This window comes from Phyllobates terribilis, unplaced genomic scaffold (genome assembly GCF_046119375.1).
Source record: "Phyllobates terribilis strain yellow unplaced genomic scaffold, ASM4611937v1 Scaffold_1__5_contigs__length_1240528914, whole genome shotgun sequence".
Classification (NCBI taxonomy): domain Eukaryota; kingdom Metazoa; phylum Chordata; class Amphibia; order Anura; family Dendrobatidae; genus Phyllobates; species Phyllobates terribilis.
The window spans coordinates 42,178,192-42,200,582 of record NW_027362761.1 but is presented as its reverse complement, the minus strand read 5'-3'; the positions used below and the strand labels follow the sequence as shown (position 1 = coordinate 42,200,582).

Sequence of the window (22,391 nt, the reverse complement as noted above, 5' to 3'; positions counted from 1 at the left end):
GTCCCCATTGGAGATCACAATCTACATTCCCTATCAGTATGTCTTTGGAGTGTGGGAGGAAACCGGAGAACCTGGAGGAAACCCACGCAAACACGTGAAGAACATACAAACTTCTTGCAGATGTTGTCTCTATGACCCTAAAGTGCTGCTTCAGCAACGAGAAATAGCGATTTAGAAGTGCATTGAGGCGTGACCTCACACTGATCTGCTATGTTTGTGCTGTGGAGTGCTAATGGGGTGACAGAAGAAGCCCTATCGCTAACCGCTTAGATGCTGTGATAGCTACTGACCACAACATCTAAGAAGTTAATACAGTGCTTGCTGCTATATACAGTGACTTGCAAATGTATTCACCCCCTTGGCACTTTTTTGTGTTTTGCTACCTCACAACCAGGATATTCAATGTTTTTTGAGAGTTTGTATCAGTTCATGTAAAGAACATGCCTACAACTGTGAACATTTGGTTTTCTTTTAATTGTGAAGCAAACAACAAATAGGACAAAATAACTGAAAACTTCAGTGTCCATAACTATCCCCCCCCCCCTAAAGTCAGGGGGGGGGGGTGAGTAATTGCCTTATTTTGCGGAAATTGCAGCTGCAGGTCACTTAGGATGAGTCTCTATGAGCTTTCCACATCTTGCCACTGGGATTTTTGCCCATTCCTCAAGGCAAAACTGCTCCAGCTCCTTCAAGATGGTTTCCTCTGGTGAACAGCAATCTTCAAGCCTGACCACAGATTCTCAATTGGATTAAGGTCTGGGCTTTGACTAAGCCACTGCACCACATTTTCAAGTTTCCCCTTAAAGCACTCGAGTGTTGCTTTAGATCATTGTCTTGTTGGAAGGTGAACCTCCATCCCAGTCTCAAATCACTGACAGACTAAAACTGTTAGAATCTATGTTATTTTACTATTGGCCATCTTGTTGTGGTTTGCTGGTTTCTAGTCTTTTCCTCTGGTGCTGGGTGTCTTGGACACGTGATCTCTGCACTCTTTATTACTCAGCACCTGTCTCCCATTCCCCGCTGGACATCAGTGTTGTTTCGATTGTGCTCTGGCTAAGTTGCCTTGTTAGTTCTTTGTGCTTAGGACAATTGATATCCTGGGACTTCTTGTTCCACCAGTTTTGTTTCCTTTTATCTTAGTTTCTGCAACTTACTTTTCTTTTAGGAGGCCTCCTGTTTTTGCTCCCAGTCCTTAGATCTTTTAGGAACACCCTTTCCCCTTCCTTCAGGTCTTCATTTGAGTTCAGTGCAGGAGTGTCAGTGGGTCTATTCACAAGGAATAGGGCACCCACCCCAGCGTAGGGTTAAGCTGAGTCTCAGTGCAGAGACAGCTTTTCCCTCCTATTCCTTAGTTCTAAGTTGCAGAACGTAACAGTATATCCAGCCCCGTTTGAAAAAAAAAAAAAGGTTTTTTTTTTCTCCTCTCCTCTTCCTGGGTTTTCTTCAGTATGAGTACCATCCAGGAGCTTGCTCAACGCTTGCAAGGGTTGACTTTGGAGGTTGCCGGTCTTCAGCAGTACGTGAGTAAATACCCTGCAGAACGCTATGAAGAACCTAAGGTAGGATTACCTGAGTGTTTTTCGGGGAAACGACAGGATTTTTTTTTATTTAAAAATGCTTGTTTGTTGTATTTTCGGCTCAGACCTAGATCTTCTGGGAGTGAACTACAGAGTGTAGGGATTATTATGTCTCTATTGCGTAACGAACCTCAAATCTGGAAGTTTTCCTTGTCTATTGATGATCATTGTTTGAGGTCTGTGGAGGCATTTTTTGATGCCATGGGTTTGCTGTATGATTATCCTGATCAGGTTACATCAGCTGACGCAGAGTTTAGTCGTCTCAAACAGGGTTCTCTTGATGCTGAGAGTTTTTGCATCCTGTTCATACTATGGTCTGCAGAGATCAGGTGGAACAACCCTGCACTCAAGTTTCAGTTCCTGGCAGGCTTGAGTGAAAGGGTTAAAGATTTGTTCATTGCATTCTCTGCACCTGATACTTTGCAAGTTGCCATGCAGTTAGCAATCTGTGTGGATAGAAGGTTGAAGGCCAGACAGAATGAGGAGAAGTTTCCTGTATTGCTGGATTCTGTTTCTCACAATATTCCTGCCGACACTGGGGAACCTATGCAGGTAGGGGCAATGTCATCCCGTTCCAAGGAGAGGGACAGGAGGTTCTCTGAGGGACTTTGATTGTATTGCGGTAAGGCTGATAATTTTTTAAAGCAATGCGAGGTTCGCTTAAGGAAAGAAAAAAAAATGGTCAGTAGAAATAACACTCCCGTTCCCATTGCGTTTTTACGTTCTGCTGGGGTGTTTTTTCCTGGTAATACCACCTGTCAGGGTCGTTCGATTGAGTTTCAGGTAATGGTGGATTGTGGTTCTGCACTTAACTTGATTGACCAACAATTTCTTGAAAAGTATAAGTTCGGTTCTGAACGTTTGTCGTCTCCTTTTCCTGTGGTGGTGATTGATAATACTCCACTGGAGCATGGGAGCATTCTTCGAAAGGTCACTGGGTTTCCGCTTACTATGAATATGGAACATCAGGAGCAGATTGACTTATTTGTACTTGCCAAGTTGCCTTCCCCGGTCAACCTGGGGTTGCCCTGGTTAAAAGTGCATAATCCTTTGCTGGACTGGTCGTCTGGTTCCATAAGATCCTGGGGTCAGGGGTGTTATGGTAAGTGTTGTAATGTTCACATTGCGGCTGTTCCATTCAGGATTTTTGGAGGGTTTTTTCGGAGGTGGAGTCAAAAGCTTTACCACCTCATAGAGATTACGATTGCGCTATTGAGTTCGTCCCTGATGCTAAGCTCCCTAAGAGTCGGTTGCTTAATCTGACAATTCCCGAGTGGGAGGCTTTGAAAGAATACCTGCAGACTAGTTTAGCTGCAGGTCAAATAAGACCCTCTAAGTCTCCTGTGGCGGTTGGGTTCTTTTTTGTCAAAAAGAAGGATGGGGGTCTTAGGCCATGTCTGGATTTTCGGGAGATTAATAAAATCACTGTGCGCAATCCTTACCTGTTACCACTTATTCCAGATTTGTTTAACTAATTGACCGGAGCTAAATGGTTTTCTAAGATTGACCTTCGTGGGGCATATAATTTGCTGCGGGTGAAGGACGGAGATGAATGGAAGACAGCTTTTAACACCCCGGAAGGTCATTTTGAGTGTTTGGTGATGCCTTTTGGGCTTACTAACGAACCTGCATTTTTTCAAAATTTCATCAATGACATTCTGAGACCCTTGATCGGTAGGAGTGTTATTGTTTATCTGGATGACATTTTGATTTATTCATCGGATCTTGAATCTCATTGGCAGAGAGTCCGCAAAGTTCTTCAGATACTGAGAGATAACACACTCTTTGCTAAATTGAAGGAGAAGTGTCAATTTGCTGTCCAGAAAATTAGTTTTTTGGGTTACTTTGTCTCTTGTGATGGTTTTGAGATGGACCCGGTGAAAGTTCAGGCTGTGCTGGAGTGGCCGAGGCCTGAGGGTTTGAAGTCCGTACAGAGGTTTTTGGGGTTTGCCAATTATTACAGGAAGTTCATAAAGAATTTCTCTGTCATCGCTAAACCCATTACTGATCTCACCAAGAAGGGTGCTAATACAGTCCAATGAGGCTATTGAAGCTTTTGAGTATCTCAAGGAGAGGTGAAGCTCTGCTCCTGTTCTTATTCAGACAGATGAGACCAAGCCATTTCTGGTTGAGGTGGATGCCTCATCTATAGGCGTAGGGGCTGTTCTGTACCAGGAGGGAGAGGATGGGGTGCATCCCTGTGCTTTCTTTTCAAAAAAATTTTCTGGAGACATAGCGCAACTATGATGTTGGGAATCGCGAGTTGTTGGCTATTAAACTCGCGTTCAAGCATTGGCGACATTTTTTGGAGGGGGCTCGACATCCTCTACAGGTTTTCACTGATCATAAGAATTTGTTTAATCTGGACGCAGCTAAACATTTGAATGCCTGTCAGGCTAGGTGGGCACTGTTTTTTGCCCGGTTCATTTTTTCCGTAACCTTTCTCCTGGGGACAAAGAATGTTAAGGCTGACGCTTTGTCTCGTAGTTTCTCTCCAGCGGTGAATGCTGAGAGGGAGGAGTGTATTTTGCAGAGAGGGGTGGTGGTGGCCGCATTGGATTCTGAGTTGGAGAATAGCATCCTAGGAGCTCAGAGTGCGGCACCAACTAACACTCCGTGTGGTAAATTTTGTGCCTAGAGCCTTGAGGAGAGCGTTGTTTGTTGAATGTCATGAGTCTCGGGTGGCGGGTCACCCAGGGAATTCGGAAACTAGGAAGTCTATCGGTCGGAGTTTCTGGTGGCCAGGGTGGCAAAGGGAAGTCATCAAGTGGGTGCGTCAGTGTTCTGTGTGCGCTAGGTTGAAGGCCTCCCACGCTCCTGCTGCGGGGTTGCTGTGCCCCTTGGAAGTTCCTAGTTCGCCATGGACACACCTTGCATGGATTTTATCACCGATCTGCCTATATCGGACGGTTTTTCTGTCATCTGGGATGTTGTGGACCGGTTTAGTAAAATGTGTCATCTGGTTCCGTTCAACAAGTTACCTTGCGCCAAGACTCTTGCTTAGGCTTTTGTGAAGGAGATTGTCAGGCTCCATGGTGTTCCCACGGACATTGTTTCCGATAGAGAACCACAGTTTGTAGCTCGCTTTTGGTGTGCTTTTTGTGACAGATTGAAAATTCATTTGTCATTCTCGTCGGGGTATCATCCAGAGTCCAATGGACAGACTGAAAGTAAGAACCAGGATGTCGAGCAGTTTTTGAGATGTTTTGTGGCAGACAATCAGGAAATGTGGTGAGAATTTCTATCACTTGCGGAGTTTGCCCTTAATAATCATACTTCTTCCTCGGCTGGGTATTCTCCTTTTTTTTGTTGTACTGGCAAGCATCCATCTTTTGGTCCATTTTCAAAAGTTGGGGCTGCTGTACCGGAGGAGGACAATTTTTCTGGTTATTTGGAGAGGGTTTGGACCAGTGTAACCTGAATCTTAAAGAGGCTAACAGGAGATCAAAAAGGTATTTTGACAAAAGAAGAAAGGAGTCCTTGTTTGCTGTTGGGGACATGGTTTGGTTGTCCTCTATGAATCTTTGTTTGAAAATTCCTTTTAAAATACTGGGGCCTAAATTTGTGGGTCCTTTCAAAGTACTTCAGATTGTCAACTCGGCAGCGGTGAGGTTGGGCATTCCCTCGTCCTGGAGGATTAATTCTGTGTTTCATGTGTCGTTACTTAAGAAGGCGGACACGCCTGATAACCAGGCGAAGCTTACTGTTCCTCCTGTTGATGAGGACGGTGAATTTGAGATTTCTCGCCTTTTGGATTCCAGGTGGCATAGAGGGAAATTACAGTATCTTATGTCCTGGAGAGGTTTCGGCCCTGAGGATAATTCCTGGGTGAAGGCCGAGGACGTCTCGGCCTCAAGGCTAATTAAGGCTTTTCACATGAGATTTCCTGGTAAGGCTCGGCCTAGAGGATCCGGAGGATTCTCATAAAAGGGGAGGTACTGTTAGAATCTATGTTGTTTTACTATCGGCCATCTTGTTGTGGTTTGTTGGCTTCTAGTCTTCCTCTGGTGCTGGGTGTCTGGGTCAAGTGATCTCTTCACTCATTATTACTCAGCACCTGTCTCCCATTCCCCGCTGGACATCAGTGTTGTTTCACTTGTGCTCTGGCTAAGAAGCCTTGTTACCGTATTTTTCGGACTACAAAGACGCACTTTTTTCCTCCAAAATTTTGGAGGAAAATGGGGGGTGCGTCTTATAGTCCGAATGTTGGGGGGGGGGGGTGTATATATATATATGTGGGGTGTGGGGGGAGCGGGACCGGTGGAGGAGCAGGGCACAGGAGGCAGCAGCCGCCCGCTGCAGCCTACACTGTCCCCGCTGCTAAAGTAAATGAATATTCATGCTCCTTAATAGCGGCACACAGTGTATCAGCAGCGTGGCTCCTGCTGCTGCCGGAATCGCCTGTGCCCGCTGTTAAAGGGCATGAATATTCAACCTCTCTCCACGCCCATAGGCGTGGGGAGGGGTGAATATTCATGCCCTTTAATAAGAGGGCACACGAGATAGCCCGGCAGCAGCAGCAGCTGCAGCGTGGCTACGCTGTGTGCCGGCTATTAAGCAGTATAAAGTCACTGCTCCTCGCGCACACAGTCCCGGCATGGGGAGCAGTGACTTCCAGCAGCTGATCTCTCCTTGTGAGCCGCGCATGGCAGTGACGTCATGTGCGGCTCACATGGAGAGATCAGTGCGGGCAGACAGGATGCAGCGCTGGAGGAGAGAGAAGAAAGGTGAGTATGAGTGTTTATTTATTTTTTTTTTTTATGTGCAGCCTGATGGGGATTAGGGGGACCATGCATACCAGGGTAAGGATGAAGGGGCCATACATACCAGGGTAAGGATGAGGGGATCATACATACCAGGGTAAGGATGAGGGGGCCATACATGCCAGGATAAGGATGAGGGGTGCCATACATACCAGGATAGGGATGAGGGATGCCATGCATACCAGGATAGGGATGAGGGGTGCCATGCATGCCAGGATAGGGATTAGGGGTGCCATGCATACCAGGATGGGGATTAGGGGTGCCATGCATACCAGGATGGGGATTAGGGGTGCCATGCATACCAGGACGGGGATGAGGGGTGCCATGCATACCAGGACGGGGATGAGGGGTGCCATGCATACCAGGACGGGGATGAGGGGTGCCATGCATATCAGGATAGGGATGAGGGGTGCCATGCATACCAGGATGGGGATTGCTGTGCCATGCATACCAGGATAGGGATTAGGGGTGCCATGCATACCAGGATAGGGATTAGGGGTGCCATGCATACCAGGATAGGGATTAGGGGTGCCATGCATACCAGGATAGGGATTAGGGGTGCCATGCATACCAGGATAGGGATTAGGGGTGCCATGCATACCAGGACAGGGATGAGGGGTGCCATGCATACCAGGACAGGGATGAGGGGTGCCATGCATACCAGGATAGGGATGAGGGGTGCCATGCATACCAGGACAGGGATGAGGGGTGCCATGCATACCAGGATAGGGATGAGGGGCGCCATGCATACCAGGATGGAGGGATGCCAGGCATACCAGGATGGGGATGGGGACCACGTATAAAAGGAAGGGGGGGGCATATATACCAGGATAGGGGATATTGTCAGAATTGGGGGATATTACCCCTATACCAGTGTCAGCAGAAGACCCCCTTCCCCTTAAAAGTGCATCATAAACACATTTTTTGCTTAAATTTTTATTTTTTTATTTTCCTCCTCTAAAACCTAGGTGCGTCTTATGGTCCGGTGCGTCTTATAGTCCGAAAAATACGGTAGTCCTTTGTGCTTAGGACAATTGATATCCTGGGACTTCTTGTTCCACCAGTTTTGTTTCCTTTTATCTTAGTTTCTGCAACTTACTTTTCTTTTAGGAGGTTTCCTGTTTTTGCTTCCAGTCCTTAGATCTTTTAGGGACACCCTTTCCCCTTCCTTCAGGTCTTCGTTTGAGTTCAGTGCAGGAGTGTCGGTGGGGCTATTCACAAGGAATAGGTCACCCACCCCAGCGTAGGGTTAAGCTGAGTCTCAGTGCAGGGACAGCTTTTCCCTCCTATTCCTTAGTTCTAAGTTGCAGACCATAACAAAAACAGGTTTTGCTCAAGAATAGCCCTGTATTTCGAGCCGTATACCATCCCCTTGACTTGGACCATTTTCCCTGTCCTTGCTGCCAAAAAACATCCACACAGTATGATGCTGCCACCACCATTTTTCACTGTGGGGATGGTGTTCTTAGGGTGATGAGCTGTATTGGTTTGGCGCCAAACATAGCATTGCCAAAAAGTTCACTTTTGGTGTCATCTGACTATAGCACCTTCCTCCATACATATGGGGAGTCTCCCACATCTCTGTTGGCAAAACTCAAAACGAGCATTACAATTTTTGTGTGTAAGTAAAGGCTTTTTCTGCCTGATCTTCCATAAAGGCCACCTCTATGGATTGTATGACTTTTTGTGGTCGTATGGACAGATACTCCAGTCTCTGCTTGGGAACTCGGCAGCTCCTTCAGGGCTACCTTTAGTCTCCGTGCTGCCTCTCTGATTAATGCCCTCCTTGCCTGGGCTGAGCGTTTTGGTGGGTAGCCCACTCTTGGCAGGTTTGTTGTGTTACCACGTTCTTTCTATTTGATGATAATGGATTTTATGATGCTCTGGGGGATCATCAGAGATTGGATATATATATATATTTTTTTATTATTATTATTTTTTTTTTTACAACCCAATCCTGACTTGTACTTCTCAACAACTTTTGTACCTGACTTGTTTGGAAATCTCGTTGGTCTTCATGGTGTTCTTTGGTTAGTGGTGCCGCTTGCTTAATTTTGTTGCAGCCTCTGTGGCCTTTCAGAAAAGGTGTGTATATACTGACAGACCATATGACACTTAGATTGCACACAGGTGGACTTCCTTTCACTAAGCATGTGACTTATGATGGTAATTGCTTGAACCCGAAATTTTTAGGGGCTTCATAACAAAAGGGGTGAATGCACATGCCAATTTTTAGTTATTTTATCCCATAAATTAAATTTTTGCCTATATTTTTCTCACTTCACCAACAGACTATTTAGTGCTGATGCATCACACACCAATCGGATTACAAAAATATTTAAACACAGGTTGAATTGTAACAAAATAGGTAAAAAGCCAAGGGAGGTGAATACTTTCACAAGCCACTGTAGTATCAATAGTAATTGTGGAGCTGAGCAGCGCCACCTGGTGCCAGCAATGTTTTTTCCAGATTTTTTTTTTGACCAGTACAGTTTTTGAACCGTTATAAGGGTACCATTCCACGTTTATAATCAGTAAGCAATTTGCAAGTGGTTGAAATGGTTCCCTATAATGAGTACTTGAGTAACCTATTTGATACAATTCATGAAAAGCAAGTTATACACAAGAAATAATAATCTGCAGACCATTGGAATATCTGCCTATAAGGTCATATATATGCCATAGACATTCTCAGGTGTTCTTACCAAACTTAGCTGGATCTTAGGAGTAATATCTCACATGTATGGTCAATTTTATTGGCATGCAGTGATCTCACCAAACCTCACCTCATACTTCTTCATACAACTTTCAACCTCGGCTTGCGTCAGCTTTGTAGGATAATGATCCTCTGGAGGGTCCATCCAAGAATCTCTCTTCTGCTTTCTTACACTTTCTTCATCCTCTTCATCACCTTCCCTGACCAACTCTTGCTCCACAATATGTCTTTTCTTTTTTCTCCTATGTGGTCTCATCTTTACAGCAGTTTCTTTTTCCTCAATATCTTGCAGCTCCCCACTAATTTCTCTCTCATCTTCTTCATCATCCCCTAACTGGAAAAGTGATGCTGGGTCGCTGCCTTTTTCCATAAGTGTAGGACTCCCTTCCTGTAGAAAGCCAATATCATCATCCTGCTGAGACAAAATGCACTCTTCCATACGCTTTTCTTTTTCTAAAAAGCTAACCCTCTTCAGTTTCAGTCCGCAATCCATGATGCTTTCTTCTTCAAAATCCTCTTCTTCAGAGACTCCTTCCTCCTCTTCCTCTGGCACACCACAACCTCCATTTAAACATTTTTTCCTACTTCCAAAGCCAGGCTCTAGAGGGTCTCCCGGAGTCCTTGCAGGCCGCTGAGGGAGGGCATACTTTTGCACAAGTCTTCTCAGTGCATACCGAACAAAGAGCAAAATAGATCTTGGGTTAATGTCTCCTTGCTGCACTTTCTGGTACAAGTGGGGTTGCGAGACTTCCTTCACATTCTGTAGGAATTGACGTATGACCAGGAGTGTTGCCAGCATCTATGGCGAAGAACAGACATATAAAAAGTTACTTAAGAGACTATAAATAACTGTTTATTGTTAAAGAATGCACAATTAAATATCATTTTATGCTTCTTCTAGATTGTGGGAATCCACAGTTCGATCACCCATGAAACCAATGTCTTATGGACAAGAAAAGTGTTTGCATGGAAGATCAAACCACTGATATAAGCTGATAAGTGTGAACAAGAGTCAATGTCACAGTGCCATTTTTGTACACATTAGTCCCCACTGAATTACAATTATGGTAGGTAGCTAATAAAGGTGGTAGTGGTGGCACTATGTTTAAAAGGGTGCTCTACTTTAAATAAGATCTGTCACCTCTCTACAGATATTTTAAGAAATACTTGAATTCGCCACAAATAGTCATAAAGACTCTGTCAATGTGGAGGTCAGTGATTGGCTGCAGTGTCATGTGTATGTGAATGTCTGCCCTTCTGGATCGTTCACAAACACTGCTAGGACCACCAGAACAATGGTGCTGAAGTAGAGGGGAAATTAGCAGGTAAAAGTTGTCGTTTGATTGCATTCCTTGCTGGGACTCTACTCAGATAAAGTCCATTTTCCACTCTTCCTGTGCTGTTCATTGTCACATAGATACTTTGATGGAATATTGACTGTTAGCATTTCAGCATGCCCATAGACATTATATATTCAGCCTAAGGGGACCGCTGCTGCTGATGCCTCCCTTACTATGTGCTGCTGGGTAACAGTTGATTTGTGTATGGTGGTAGTGTGCCTGTTAAATATAAAGGATGCAATGGCCCTTGGTAAAGTTATAGAGAGCTGATGATGGTGGAACGCATGCATATACAACTATGTCATTTCACTAACTTTAAACAAGAAAGAGGCTGCACAACCTGAATCATAAATTAGGGTGCGACATAAGGTACCGTTAGGTTATAGATTCAAAAAAGAGAAAGCAAAGGATGGTACACTAGAGAAATGCGCACACCACAATACCATTAATATAAAAATACATAAACTTTATTAACCTCACTTTAAAAGCATTTAAAATCACATAAAGATACCAACACCTAGAACACACAAGTGATAATTGGCCATACCAAAACAATCTGTAATAAATACAATATGTCAAACCTTCCCTGAAGCGGTGTTCCACAGCGATGCGCGTGGGGTTTTCCATCTGATCCATACATGACTTTCAAGGGGTAATATGGCCGTTTAGATAATCATATACAATCAGTTTTTTTGTCATCACATTCTACAGTACAGACCAAAAGTTTGCACACACCTTCTCATTTAAAGATTTTTCTGTATTTTCATGACTATGAAAATTGTACATTCACACTGAAGGCATCAAAACTATGAATTAACACATGTGGAATTATATACTTAACAAAAAAGTGTGAAACAACTGAAAATATGTCTTATATTCTAGGTTCTTCAAAGTAGCTACCTTTTGCTTTGATGACTGCTTTGCACACTCTTGGCATTCTCTTGATGAGTTTCAAGAGGTAGTCACTTCACAGGTGTACCCTGTCAGGTTTAATAAGTGGGATTTCTTGCCTTATAAATGGGGTTGGGACCATCAGTTGTGTTGTGCAGAAGTCTGGTGGATACACAGCTGATAGTCCTACTGAATAGACTGTTAGAATTTGTATTATGGCAAGAAAAAAGCAGCTAAGTAAAGAAAAAATAGTGACCATCATTACTTTAAGAAATGAAGGTCAGTCAGTCCGAAAAATTGGGAAAACTTTGAAAGTGTTCCCAAGTGCAGTTGGAAAAACCATCAAGCGCTACAAAGAAACTGGCTCACATGAGGACCGCCCCAGGAAAGGAAGACCAAGAGTCACCTCTGCTTCTGAGGATAAGTTTATCCGAGTCACCAGGCTCAGAAATCGCAGGTTAACAGCAGCTCAGATTAGAGACCAGGTCAATGCCACACAGAGTTCTAGCAGCAGACACATCTCTTCAACAACTGTTAAGAGGAGACTTTGTGCAGCAGGTCTTCATGGTAAAATAGCTGCTAGGAAACCACTGCTAATGACAGGCAACAAGCAGAAGAGACTTGTTTGGGCTAAAGAACACAAGGAATGGACATTAGACCAGTGGAAATCTGTACTTTGGTCTGATGAGTCCAAATTTGAGATCTTTGGTTCCAACCACCGTGTCTTTGTGCAATGCAGAAAAGGTGAACGGATGGACTCTACATGCCTGGTTCCCACCGTGAAGCATGGAGGAGGAGGTGTGATGGTGTGGGGGTGCTTTGCTGGTGACACTGTTGGGGATTTATTCAAAATTTAAGGCATACTGAACCAGCATGGCTACCACAGCATCTTGCAGCGGCATGCTATTCCATCCGGTTTGCGTTTAGTTGGATAATCATTTATTTTTCAACAGGACAATGACCCCAAACACACCTCCAGGCTGTGTAAGGGCTATTTGACCAAGAAGGAGAGTGATGGGGTGCTACGCCAGATGACCTGGCCTCCACAGTCACCAGACCTGAACCCAATCGGGATGGTTTGGGGTGAGCTGGACTGCAGAGTGAAGGCAAAAGGGCCAACAAGTGCTAAGCATCTCTGGGAACTCCTTCAAGATTGTTGGAAGACCATTTCCGGTGACTACCTCTTGAAGCTCATCAAGAGAATGCCAAGAGTGTGCAAAGCAGTCATCAAAGTAAAAGGTGGCTACTTTGAAGAACCTAGAATATAAGACATATTTTCAGTTGTTTCACACTTTTTTGTTAAGTATATAATTCCACATGTGTTAATTCATAGTTTTGATGCCTTCAGTGTGAATGTACAATTTTCATAGTCATGAAAATACAGAAAAATCTTTAAATGAGAAGATGTGTCCAAACTTTTGGTCTGTACTTTATGTTGGAAATTTAAATGGCATAGGATCTGCCTCACTGGCCAAGTTTGACTATAATTGTGGTATAGGTTTCTCTGCATAGTGGCATGATTAATATAGGAATGTCATATCTTGAAATATTGTTTTTTATGTGCCATATACATCATTGATTATTACAGTATAATCTAATTGACATTATTATTGTGCTGTCTATATGTTGACAATTAATGGGCCTAACTATAAATGCTTTTAAAGTGAGGTTAATAAAATGTATGTATTTTTATATTAATGGTATTGAGGTGTGCGCATTTCTCTAGTGTACCATCCTTTGCTTTCTTTTATTTCAATATCTTTACTCACAGGGAGGCAACAAGATTGATGGCTGCAAAATCTTACGTAAGGCAACAGAGTCTTACAAGACTAGAAACAACAGTGTCCTGACAATTTGCAGACTTGTGGCCTATTCCTCACAGCTACCACAGAACAGTCTCTCACGTATATGCACCAGTCTACTATCCATCTCTGGCGTGGCACTGCCACCTAATCAGAGCAGCATAATATAGAGACTGAAACCATGATTCCAGCAAAGTGTCACTTACTGGACTGCTTGCTGTAGTTTTGATAAAATTACTATTTTACCAGCAAGAGATTATCACTAGAAGACTAGTAAACGTCCATATTAATTAGCTCTATGTAACCCTGCCCCACCACTAATTGGCAGATTTCTGCCTATGCAGAGTGTACACAGAAAGGTGCCAATCATTGGAGTGGGCAGGGTTATACACAGCTCAGCATACAGAGAACTGCTACATCTGCAGCACAGAAAACAGTGATTTTTTTCAAAACTGCAGCAAGCAGCTCAGTAATTGATAGGGTCTGTGCCCCTACATCATGCTGCTCTCAGTTGGGGTAGCAAAACATAATTACACATTCCCTTTAAACAAATCATGACAAATATAATACTACTCAATATCCAACCAATGGGGCCCCACCACTAGCACCCACATCGATCTCTAGAATAGAGAAAAACTAGACGAACAGCACCATAGGACCACCCAGAGTGTTGAAAACTGGGCCAAATTTCATTATACTGGAGTGGAAGAGAAAAAAAAAACATGATTTAAACCGCCTTACCTGCCTTATGCTTGGTGCAAGTCCTTAATGCAACCACAAAGAGTTTACAGACTCCTTCAGGCAATGATAAAGCCTAGCTCTCACTAAAAAGACGCACAAAATCCCATTTTATCCTATGTAGCTTGTAAATCAAATGCTGAGATTATTGCTAGTCACCAGCTAAGAAAAGAAAACCCTGTCAAAAATCATTGTTATCCTTTACAAAGTAGTGATTCCATTCTTGTTTCCCTGTACAGAAAATGAGCTTCATGTGTACAGTAGTGTTCAGAATAATAGCAGTCCAATATGACTAACCAGATTAATCACTGTTTTTGGTATAAATTATATTACCACATCAAACAATTTACCAGTTGGTGCAGTAGATTCTAAGAAATATGTAAAAGTGAGATGCGCTGAAAAGACAGTTCTATGCAGTAGTTAAATGTCCGATCCAATAAATGGCTGAAACCACTGATGCGAGCATATACCGCTAAATGACAATATGCTGAATTCAAGATGAACAAAAAATCTCTCTCACTACCTATGTGTAGTAGCTGGACTGTACTTTGCAGTCAACATGAACGTGCTGATACAGGGAATCCTATGCGAATCTTATGGAGTCCTACGCTTACGTGCAACGTAGCACTATGACTTTTAGCAACAGGATCCCATGCCAACACAACAGGGCAGAGCGATCACCTGTACCACTGCCATCTCAGCGCATCAGAGCGCTAGGATCTAGGATCATTCATGTGCATAGGATTCCCTGTATCAGCACATTCACGGTGACTTCAAAGTACAGTCCAGCTACTACACATAGGTAAGGAGAAAGATTTTTCATTCATCTTCAATTCAGTATATTGTCATTTTGCGGTATATGCTTGCAACAGTGGTTTCAGCTCCTTATTGGATCGGACATTTAACTACCGCATAGAACTGTCTTTTCAGCGCATCTCACTTTTACATATTATAGCTTTTTACTAGAGTTCATCTAGTGTACACCAGGGCAAAAGGTGCTTATGATCTTGCGGCTTTAAGGAGAGAGATATAGGAGAGGTATAGAGCTAGTGCAAACCCTTTCATAGATTCTAAGAAAACCAATAGACTCAGCATTTATAATCTGCATGTTTTTGAGTCTGTGCATTTGAATAATTAATTGTAATGGGATGTGTTCAAAATAATAGCAGTGTGGAGTTCAATTAGTGAGGTCAATCATTCTGTGAAGAAACAGGTGTGAATCAGGTGGCCCTTATTTATGGGTGAACCCAGCACATGTTGTACATGCATTTCTCCTTGAAAGCCTGAGAAATATGGGTCGTTCGAGACATTGTTCAGAAGAACAGCGTACTTTGATTGAAAAGTTGATTGGAGAGGGTAAAACTTATAAAGAAGTGCAGACAATGATAGGCTGCTCAGCTAAAATGATGTCCAACGCTTTAAAATGGAAAGCAAAACCAGAGAGACGTGGAAGAAAATGGAAGACTACCATTCGAATGGATCGAAGAATAGCCAGAATGGCAAAGGTTCAGCCATTGATCAGCTCCAGGATGATCAAAGACAGTCTCAAGTTACCTGTGAGTACTGTAACAGTTAAAAGATGCCTGTGTGAAGCTAATCTCTTAGCAAGAAGTCCCCGCAAAGTCCCACTGTTAACCCCTTCAGGACCCAGCCTATTTTGACCCTAAAGACCTTGCCATTTTTGTCAATTCTGACCAGTGTCCCTTTACGAAGTAAAAACTCTGGAACACTTCAACGGATCCTAGCGATTCTGAGATTGTTTTTTCGTGACATATTGGGCTTCATGTTAGTATTAAATTTAGGTCGATAATATTTGCGTTTATTTGTGAAAAAATCAAAAATATGGGAAAAATTTTGAAAATTTTGCAATTTTCAAATTTTGAATTTTTATTCTGCTAAACTAGAGAGTGATGTGACACAAAATAGTTAATAAATAACATTTCCCACATGTCTACTTTACATCAGCACAATTTTGGAAAAAAAAAAATTTTTTGGTAGGAAGTTAGAAGGGTTCAAAGTTCATCAGCAAATTTTCTTTTTTTCCAGCAAAATTTGCAAAGCCATTTTTTTTAGTGACCACATCACATTTGAAGTCCCTTTGAGGGGTGTACATGACAGAAAACACCCAAAAGTGACACCATTCCAAAAACTGCACCCCTCAAGCTACTCAAAACTACATTCAAGAAGATTATTAACCCTTCAGGTGCATCACAGGAACTAAAGCCACATGGAAGAAAAAAATGAACATTTTTATTTTTCTAACAAAAATTTTCTTTTAGCCTAAATTTTTTAATTTTCACATGGGTAACAGGATAAAATGCATCCTAAAATTTGTTGGTCAATTTCTCCTGAGTACACTGATACCTCATATGTGGTCATAAACCACTGTTTGGGCACACGGCAGGGCTCAGAAGGGAAGGAGCGCCATTTTACTTTTTGAATGGAAAATTAGCTCCAAAAGTCAAATTGCGCTCCTTCTCTTCTGAGCCCTGCCATGCGCCCAAACAGTGGTTTATGACCACATATGAGGTATCAGTGTACTCAGGAGAAATTGACTAACACATTTTAGGATGCATTTTATCCTGTTACCCATGTGAAAATTAAAAAATTTAGGCTAAAAGAAAATTTTTGTGAAAAAAAAAGTACTTTTTTGTTTTCACAGATCATTTTGTGAAGCACCTGGGGGTTCCAAGTGCTCACTATGCATCTAGATAGGTGCCTTGGGGGGTCTAGTTTCCAAAATGGGGTCACTTGTGGGGGAGCTCCACTTTTTAGGCACATTAGGGGCTCTCCAAACGCAACATGGTGTCCGCTAACAATTTGAGCCGATTTTCCATTCAATTTGTTTGCGGACACCATGTCCCGTTTGGAGAGCCGCTGTGTGCCCAAACATTGGAGCTCACCTACAAGTGACCCCATTTTGGAAACTATACCCCCCAAGGCACCTATCTAGATGCATAGTGAGCACTTGGAACCCCCAGATCCTTCACAAATTAATCCGTAAAAATCAAAAAAGTGTTTTTTTTTCCACTTTTTCATTTTTATGAATCAATTTGTGAAGCACCTGGGGGTTCCAAGTGCTCACTATGCATCTAGATAGGTGCCTTGGGGGGTCTAGTTTCCAAAATGGGGTCACTTGTGGGGGAGCTCCAATGTTTGGGCACACAGCGGCTCTCCAAAAGCAACATGGTGTCCGCTAACAAATTGTCGACTCAAATTGTTAGAAGACACCATGTTGCGTTTGGAGAGCCGCTGTGTGCCCAAACATTGGAGCTCCCCCACAAGTGACCCCATTTTGGAAACTAGACCCCCCAAGGCACTTACCTAGATGCATAGTGAGCACTTGAAACCCCCAGGTCCTTCACAAATTAATCCGTAAAAATAAAAAAATGTTTTTTTTTCCACTTTTTCATTTTTATGAATCAATTTGTGAAGCACCTGGGGGTTCCAAGTGCTCACTATGCATCTAGATAGGTGCCTTGGGGGGTCTAGTTTCCAAAATGGGGTCACTTGTGGGGGAGCTCCAATGTTTGGGCACACAGCGGCTCTCCAAATGCAACATGGTGTCCGCTAACAAATTGTCGGCTCAAATTGTTAGAAGACACCATGTTGCGTTTGGAGAGCCGCTGTGTGCCCAAACATTGGAGCTCCCCCACAAGTGACCCCATTTTAGAAACTAGACCCCCCAAGGCACCTATCTAGATGCATAGTGAGCACTTGGGACCCCCAGGTCCTTAGGAAATTAATCCGTAAAAATAAAAAAGTGTTTTTTTTTTCACTTTTTCATTTTTATCAATCAATTTGTGAAGCACCTGGGGGTTCCAAGTGCTCACTATGCATCTATATAGGTGCCTTGGGGGGTCTAGTTTCCAAAATGGGGTCACTTGTTGGTGAGCTCCAATGTTTGGGCACACAGGGACTCTCCAAACGCAAAGGGTTCCAATTTGTTAGTGGACACCATTGTGTAGTGCATGTCAGGTTGGTTTTCGGTGTGGTATATTGTAGTGCATACACCACACACACAACACACACACACAATCTCATACACTACAACACACACATACCAACCTGACATAGCCTCCTCAGCTGAGTACGCCCTAGACTGGGATGAGCGGGACGGGCGGGACATTTTGTGTGCTTTGTGCGTGTGTAAAAAAAAAAAAAAAAAAAAAAAAAAAAAAAAAAAAAAAAGATCAAAACTTTATTATAGTGTGAGTGTACGTGTGTGTGCTTGGTGTAACCTTCTGCAGTCACGTGTGGGGCCGGTCAGGCGTAGGGGGCGGTCAGGCGTAGGGGGCGGTCAGGCGTAGGAGGGGGCTGAGGAGATGGAGGAGCCAGAAGCAGCAGCAAGGGGGGTGATCACTGGGGCAGGAGCCGGCAGCAGCAAGGGGGGGTAGGAGGCCGGCAGCATCGGGGGGTGATTACTGGGGCAGAAAGGGGAGCAGGAGCTGGCAGGAGCAGGGGGCTGATTACTGGGTTTTCGGGGGGGGGGGTGATCACTGGGAACAGGGGGGGGTGAACACTGGGGGAGGGGGTGATTATTGGGAGGTGGGGGGTGATATCACTGGGACTGGGGGATGGTGGGTTTGATCACAGGAGCAGGGCATTTACACTGAGCCTGCTGCTGCTGTGATCACAGTCCACCGGCTGTCAGAAGGAGAGCAGCAGCCGGTGGATGAAGACGTGGGAGAGGGAGCGGAGGTCGGGGTGCAGGTATGAAAGTGGAGGGGGTGTGGAGAGGGGGGCGGGAGGGGGGGTCGCGGGGGGGGGGGGGGGGGGTGGAGGGGGGGGTCGGGGTGAGTGGCGGCAATACTTACCGCTGATCAGCGGTGGCGGCGGCAGACGCGGTCCACAGGGTCCACAGCAGGGGGTCCGCAGCAGGGGGTCCACAGCAGACGATCTAGGGTTGGGAAGGTGCTGGGAGGTTTCAGCCATCCCTCCATATCTGATTGGGGCTAGTATCCATGTGACGCTAGCCCCCCAATCAGATCTGGGGGGAGGGGGGGAACAGAGGTGACACTCCCCCCAGCCAATGGCTGATGCTGTAAGCATCAGGCAATGCCCAGATTTAAATATTACACCAATTTTCATTGGTGAAATATTTAATTCATACCGATTGGCAGTTTCACTAAAAGTGAAAATGAAACAGCCAATCGGAGGGGTCCCAGGCACGGGGGGGGTTAATCCACCCCCCGGGGGGTCGACTTCAGGATGTCCAGTTGCAGTAGCAACTGTGACACCTGAGCGACCCCGCTCGCAGGCGCTGCAGGGGCTCTTTCCCTCCATGTCACAGACGCTGTGACATGGGTCGGGAACGAACTGTTTTCCATGTCACAAACGGTGTGACACGGGTCGGGAAGGGGTTAAAAAAAAAAAAAAAAAAAAAAAAAAAAAGACTTGTACCAAAGCGGATACAATTTGCCAAAGAACACATCAACTGGCCTAAAGAGAAATGGAGAAACATTTTGTGTACTTGATGAAACTAAAATTGTTCTTTTTGGGTCCAAGGCCCGCAGAGAGTTCGTCAGATGACCCCCAAACTCTGCATTCAAGCCACAGTACACTCTGAAGACAGTGAAGCATGGTGGTGCAAGCATCATGATATGGGCATGTTTCTCTTACTAAGGTGCAGGACCTATTTACCGCATACCAGGGATCATGGACCAGTTTGCATATATTAAAAAACTTGAAGAGATCATGTTGCCTTACGCTGAAGAGGATATGCCCTTGAAATGGGTGTTTCAACAACACAACAACCCTAAAACCACCAGTAAACTAGCAAAATCTTGGTTCCAATCAAACAAAATTGAGGTTAGTGTGTGGCCAGCCCAATCCCCGGACCTTAATCCGATAGAACACTTGTGGGGTGACATCAAAAATGCTGTTTCTGAGGCTAAGCCAACAAATGCCAGAAAAATTGTGGGATGTAGTTAAATCATTCTGGGCTGGAATAACAGTTGACAGGTGCCAGAAGCTGGTTGACTCTATGCAACATAGATGTGAAGCAGCTCTAAACTGTGGGTGTACAACTAAATATTAAAGTTAGTGATTCACAGGAATGCTAAATCCTCAAAAAAAGAGAGTACATATTGTGAGTCTGTAAAGAGAAATGCAGACACTGCTATTTTTTAGAACAGCCCAATGTTAATTTTTTGTTATTTTCTTTAAAGTAGTTAAAAATGTTATACATTTCTCTTCATTAGAAAACTGTGCAATGTTCCCAATGCTGGAAATAAAAACTATTATAAAGATTTTGTGCTTCACTTATGTTTTTGAACACACTGCTATTATTTTGAACACTACTGTACACATGCCAAATGATTATTAGATGAAATAATATACACCGCACATAACAAAAATCTTAGCAATACCCAGCTTTCACCCTGGCTACTAGAGCAAATCACAGCTCTACTTATTAAGACACTAAAGACCGAAATGCCTTGTCCCCATATAGCCCTAACGCACTTCCACCTAAATATCTCAGCTTCATCTGGGAAAGTCAACATATAGCATGGCATATAGCAAGCCAATGCTATATATCTGGATGCGAGGATCAATGAGTCAAAGGATCTCATGCATCTTCATGCTTATGTTGAAGTCCCCTTATAAACCCAATATTTTTAAAAGGAGGAAACATGTTAGGGTGACATTAATGGAGATCTGAGGATCTAATCGACTTTCTATGCCAGTAACAAGCGACTGTCAAGAGTGTAAAGCTGCATTCACACTGCATGTACTGCAGCTGTTAAGCGACCACCATTCAGTTACGTTCAGTCCTGATGGGCTGTCATTTAATAGCTTGTTCAGACAGGCCAACTGCACTTCTAATGAGCACAGAACGATTGGTAATAGACTGTTCTGTGTGCATGGGCTGTCTTTGCTTTTGGCAGTAGATCTTCTGTTTATAAAGTGTTGGCAAAAAATTTACAATGTGCTAACAAAAAAGATTATTTATAAAGGGAATCTGCCAGCAGGATTTCACCCCTCAAACTACTTATATGCGCATATAGTTCTTTCAAAGACAAATTCCGCAACACCTTTACATGGCCAGTCCATACCTCCATTAGTGAGAAGTCAGCGTTTGACTTGATATGCAAATGGATAGATTTGAAGCCCTTGTCACTCCAGCTCTATTCCTCGCCCCCCAGAGCTGCCTACTCCTTATTAGCTGCTATGCTTTGTGACTTTAGGCAACAGATCTGCCAGTAAAGCAGGAGGAGGCGGTACTAGGCGAAGAATAGAGCTGGAGTGAAAGAGGCTTCAGAGCTACAATAACCATTTGCATATCAATTCAAATGCGGACTTTTCAATCAAGGAGGAACAGATTGGCCATGTAAAGGTATTGCTAGACTTGAATTTGAAAGAACAACATGCGCATATTAATCCTTTAGGGTGTGAAATCATTCCGACAGATTCCCTTTATGCAAGCTTAAGAATCATCATGGCGATTATTGGGAAACCAGAGTTTCTAGGAATGCTCATTCACACTAATAAGACAGTATAAATGCACCCTAAGAAAAGTTAATCCTCTCATACACTACAGATGGCCATCTCTCCCAAGTCGCCCATCTTCTTTCGCGAAGCGCTCCTGTGTTCTCTATGATAGAGCCACTGCCAGACTCCTCTGAAAGGCTCTCATCTGCCGGAGAACAAAAGGATAAGTCTTCAGAAGTCTGACTACTTTATCCTTCTCTGCCCCAACATTGTCTGTTGCGGGAGATTCAGGAGACCCTCATACACATTGGTGGGATCGACTGGTGTTTGTCTGATGTACATGGAGACCTTTACGTAAGGCAGGATAGAAACACTACTTTTATACACACAGATAAGGCTCTGTATAGGTCTCCCCTTTCACAAACTAGTCTCTGTGGAAGCAGATTCTAATCTCCAACATTTCTCGGTTAACTGACTCCCATTCACAGCAGTTGCCATAAGCCAGAGCTGGGCAAACTGTGTCCTGCAGGCCACATAAGGCCCTCTGGCTGTTTCAGTCCAGCCTGCGGACCAAGCCAGCTGAAGAACTGAAACAGTGGCCCACAGGCTGCACAATGCCCTCGTCCACCGTCCAGCCGATGCCACCCAGCTATCCGCATCCTCAGGATGTAGACAGAGGTGAATACACTGGCGGAGGACAGAGCCACGGGCTACTTCTTCCACCAATCAGAGTGTGCGACTGAGACAGGAGATGCAATGACGTCGCTTCATCGCGTCTGCTGTGCGGAGAGTCAGTGCACAGGAGACTGGAGCAGAGTGCTGGGAGACCAGGAGCGAGGTGAGTATGTTTTTTATTTTTTCATATGTGCATGGTATGTTTGCATGTACAGTACAGACCAAAAGTTTGGACACACCTTCTCATTTAAAGATTTTTCTGTATTTTCATGACTATGAAAATTGTACATTCACACTGAAGGCATCAAAACTATGAATTAACACACGTGGAATTATATACTTAACAAAAAAGTGTGAAACAACTGAAAATGTCTTATATTCTAGGTTCTTCAATGTAGCCACCTTTTGCCTTGATGACTGCTTTGCACACTCTTGGCATTCTCTTGATGAGC

At 43.9% G+C, this 22,391-nt stretch overlaps 1 protein-coding gene across 1 annotated transcript in view; it reads right to left on the bottom strand.

Annotated features, from left to right (window-relative positions):
• The window catches only part of ANO8 (anoctamin 8), a 133,567-nt gene that overhangs the window by 12,599 nt on the left and 98,577 nt on the right, over positions 1–22,391 (bottom strand). Inside the window, exon 13 of the mRNA XM_073661097.1 lies at positions 9,130–9,858. Within this exon, the coding sequence (XP_073517198.1) occupies positions 9,130–9,858 (729 nt within the window). The remainder of the gene's footprint in view (positions 1–9,129; positions 9,859–22,391) is intronic.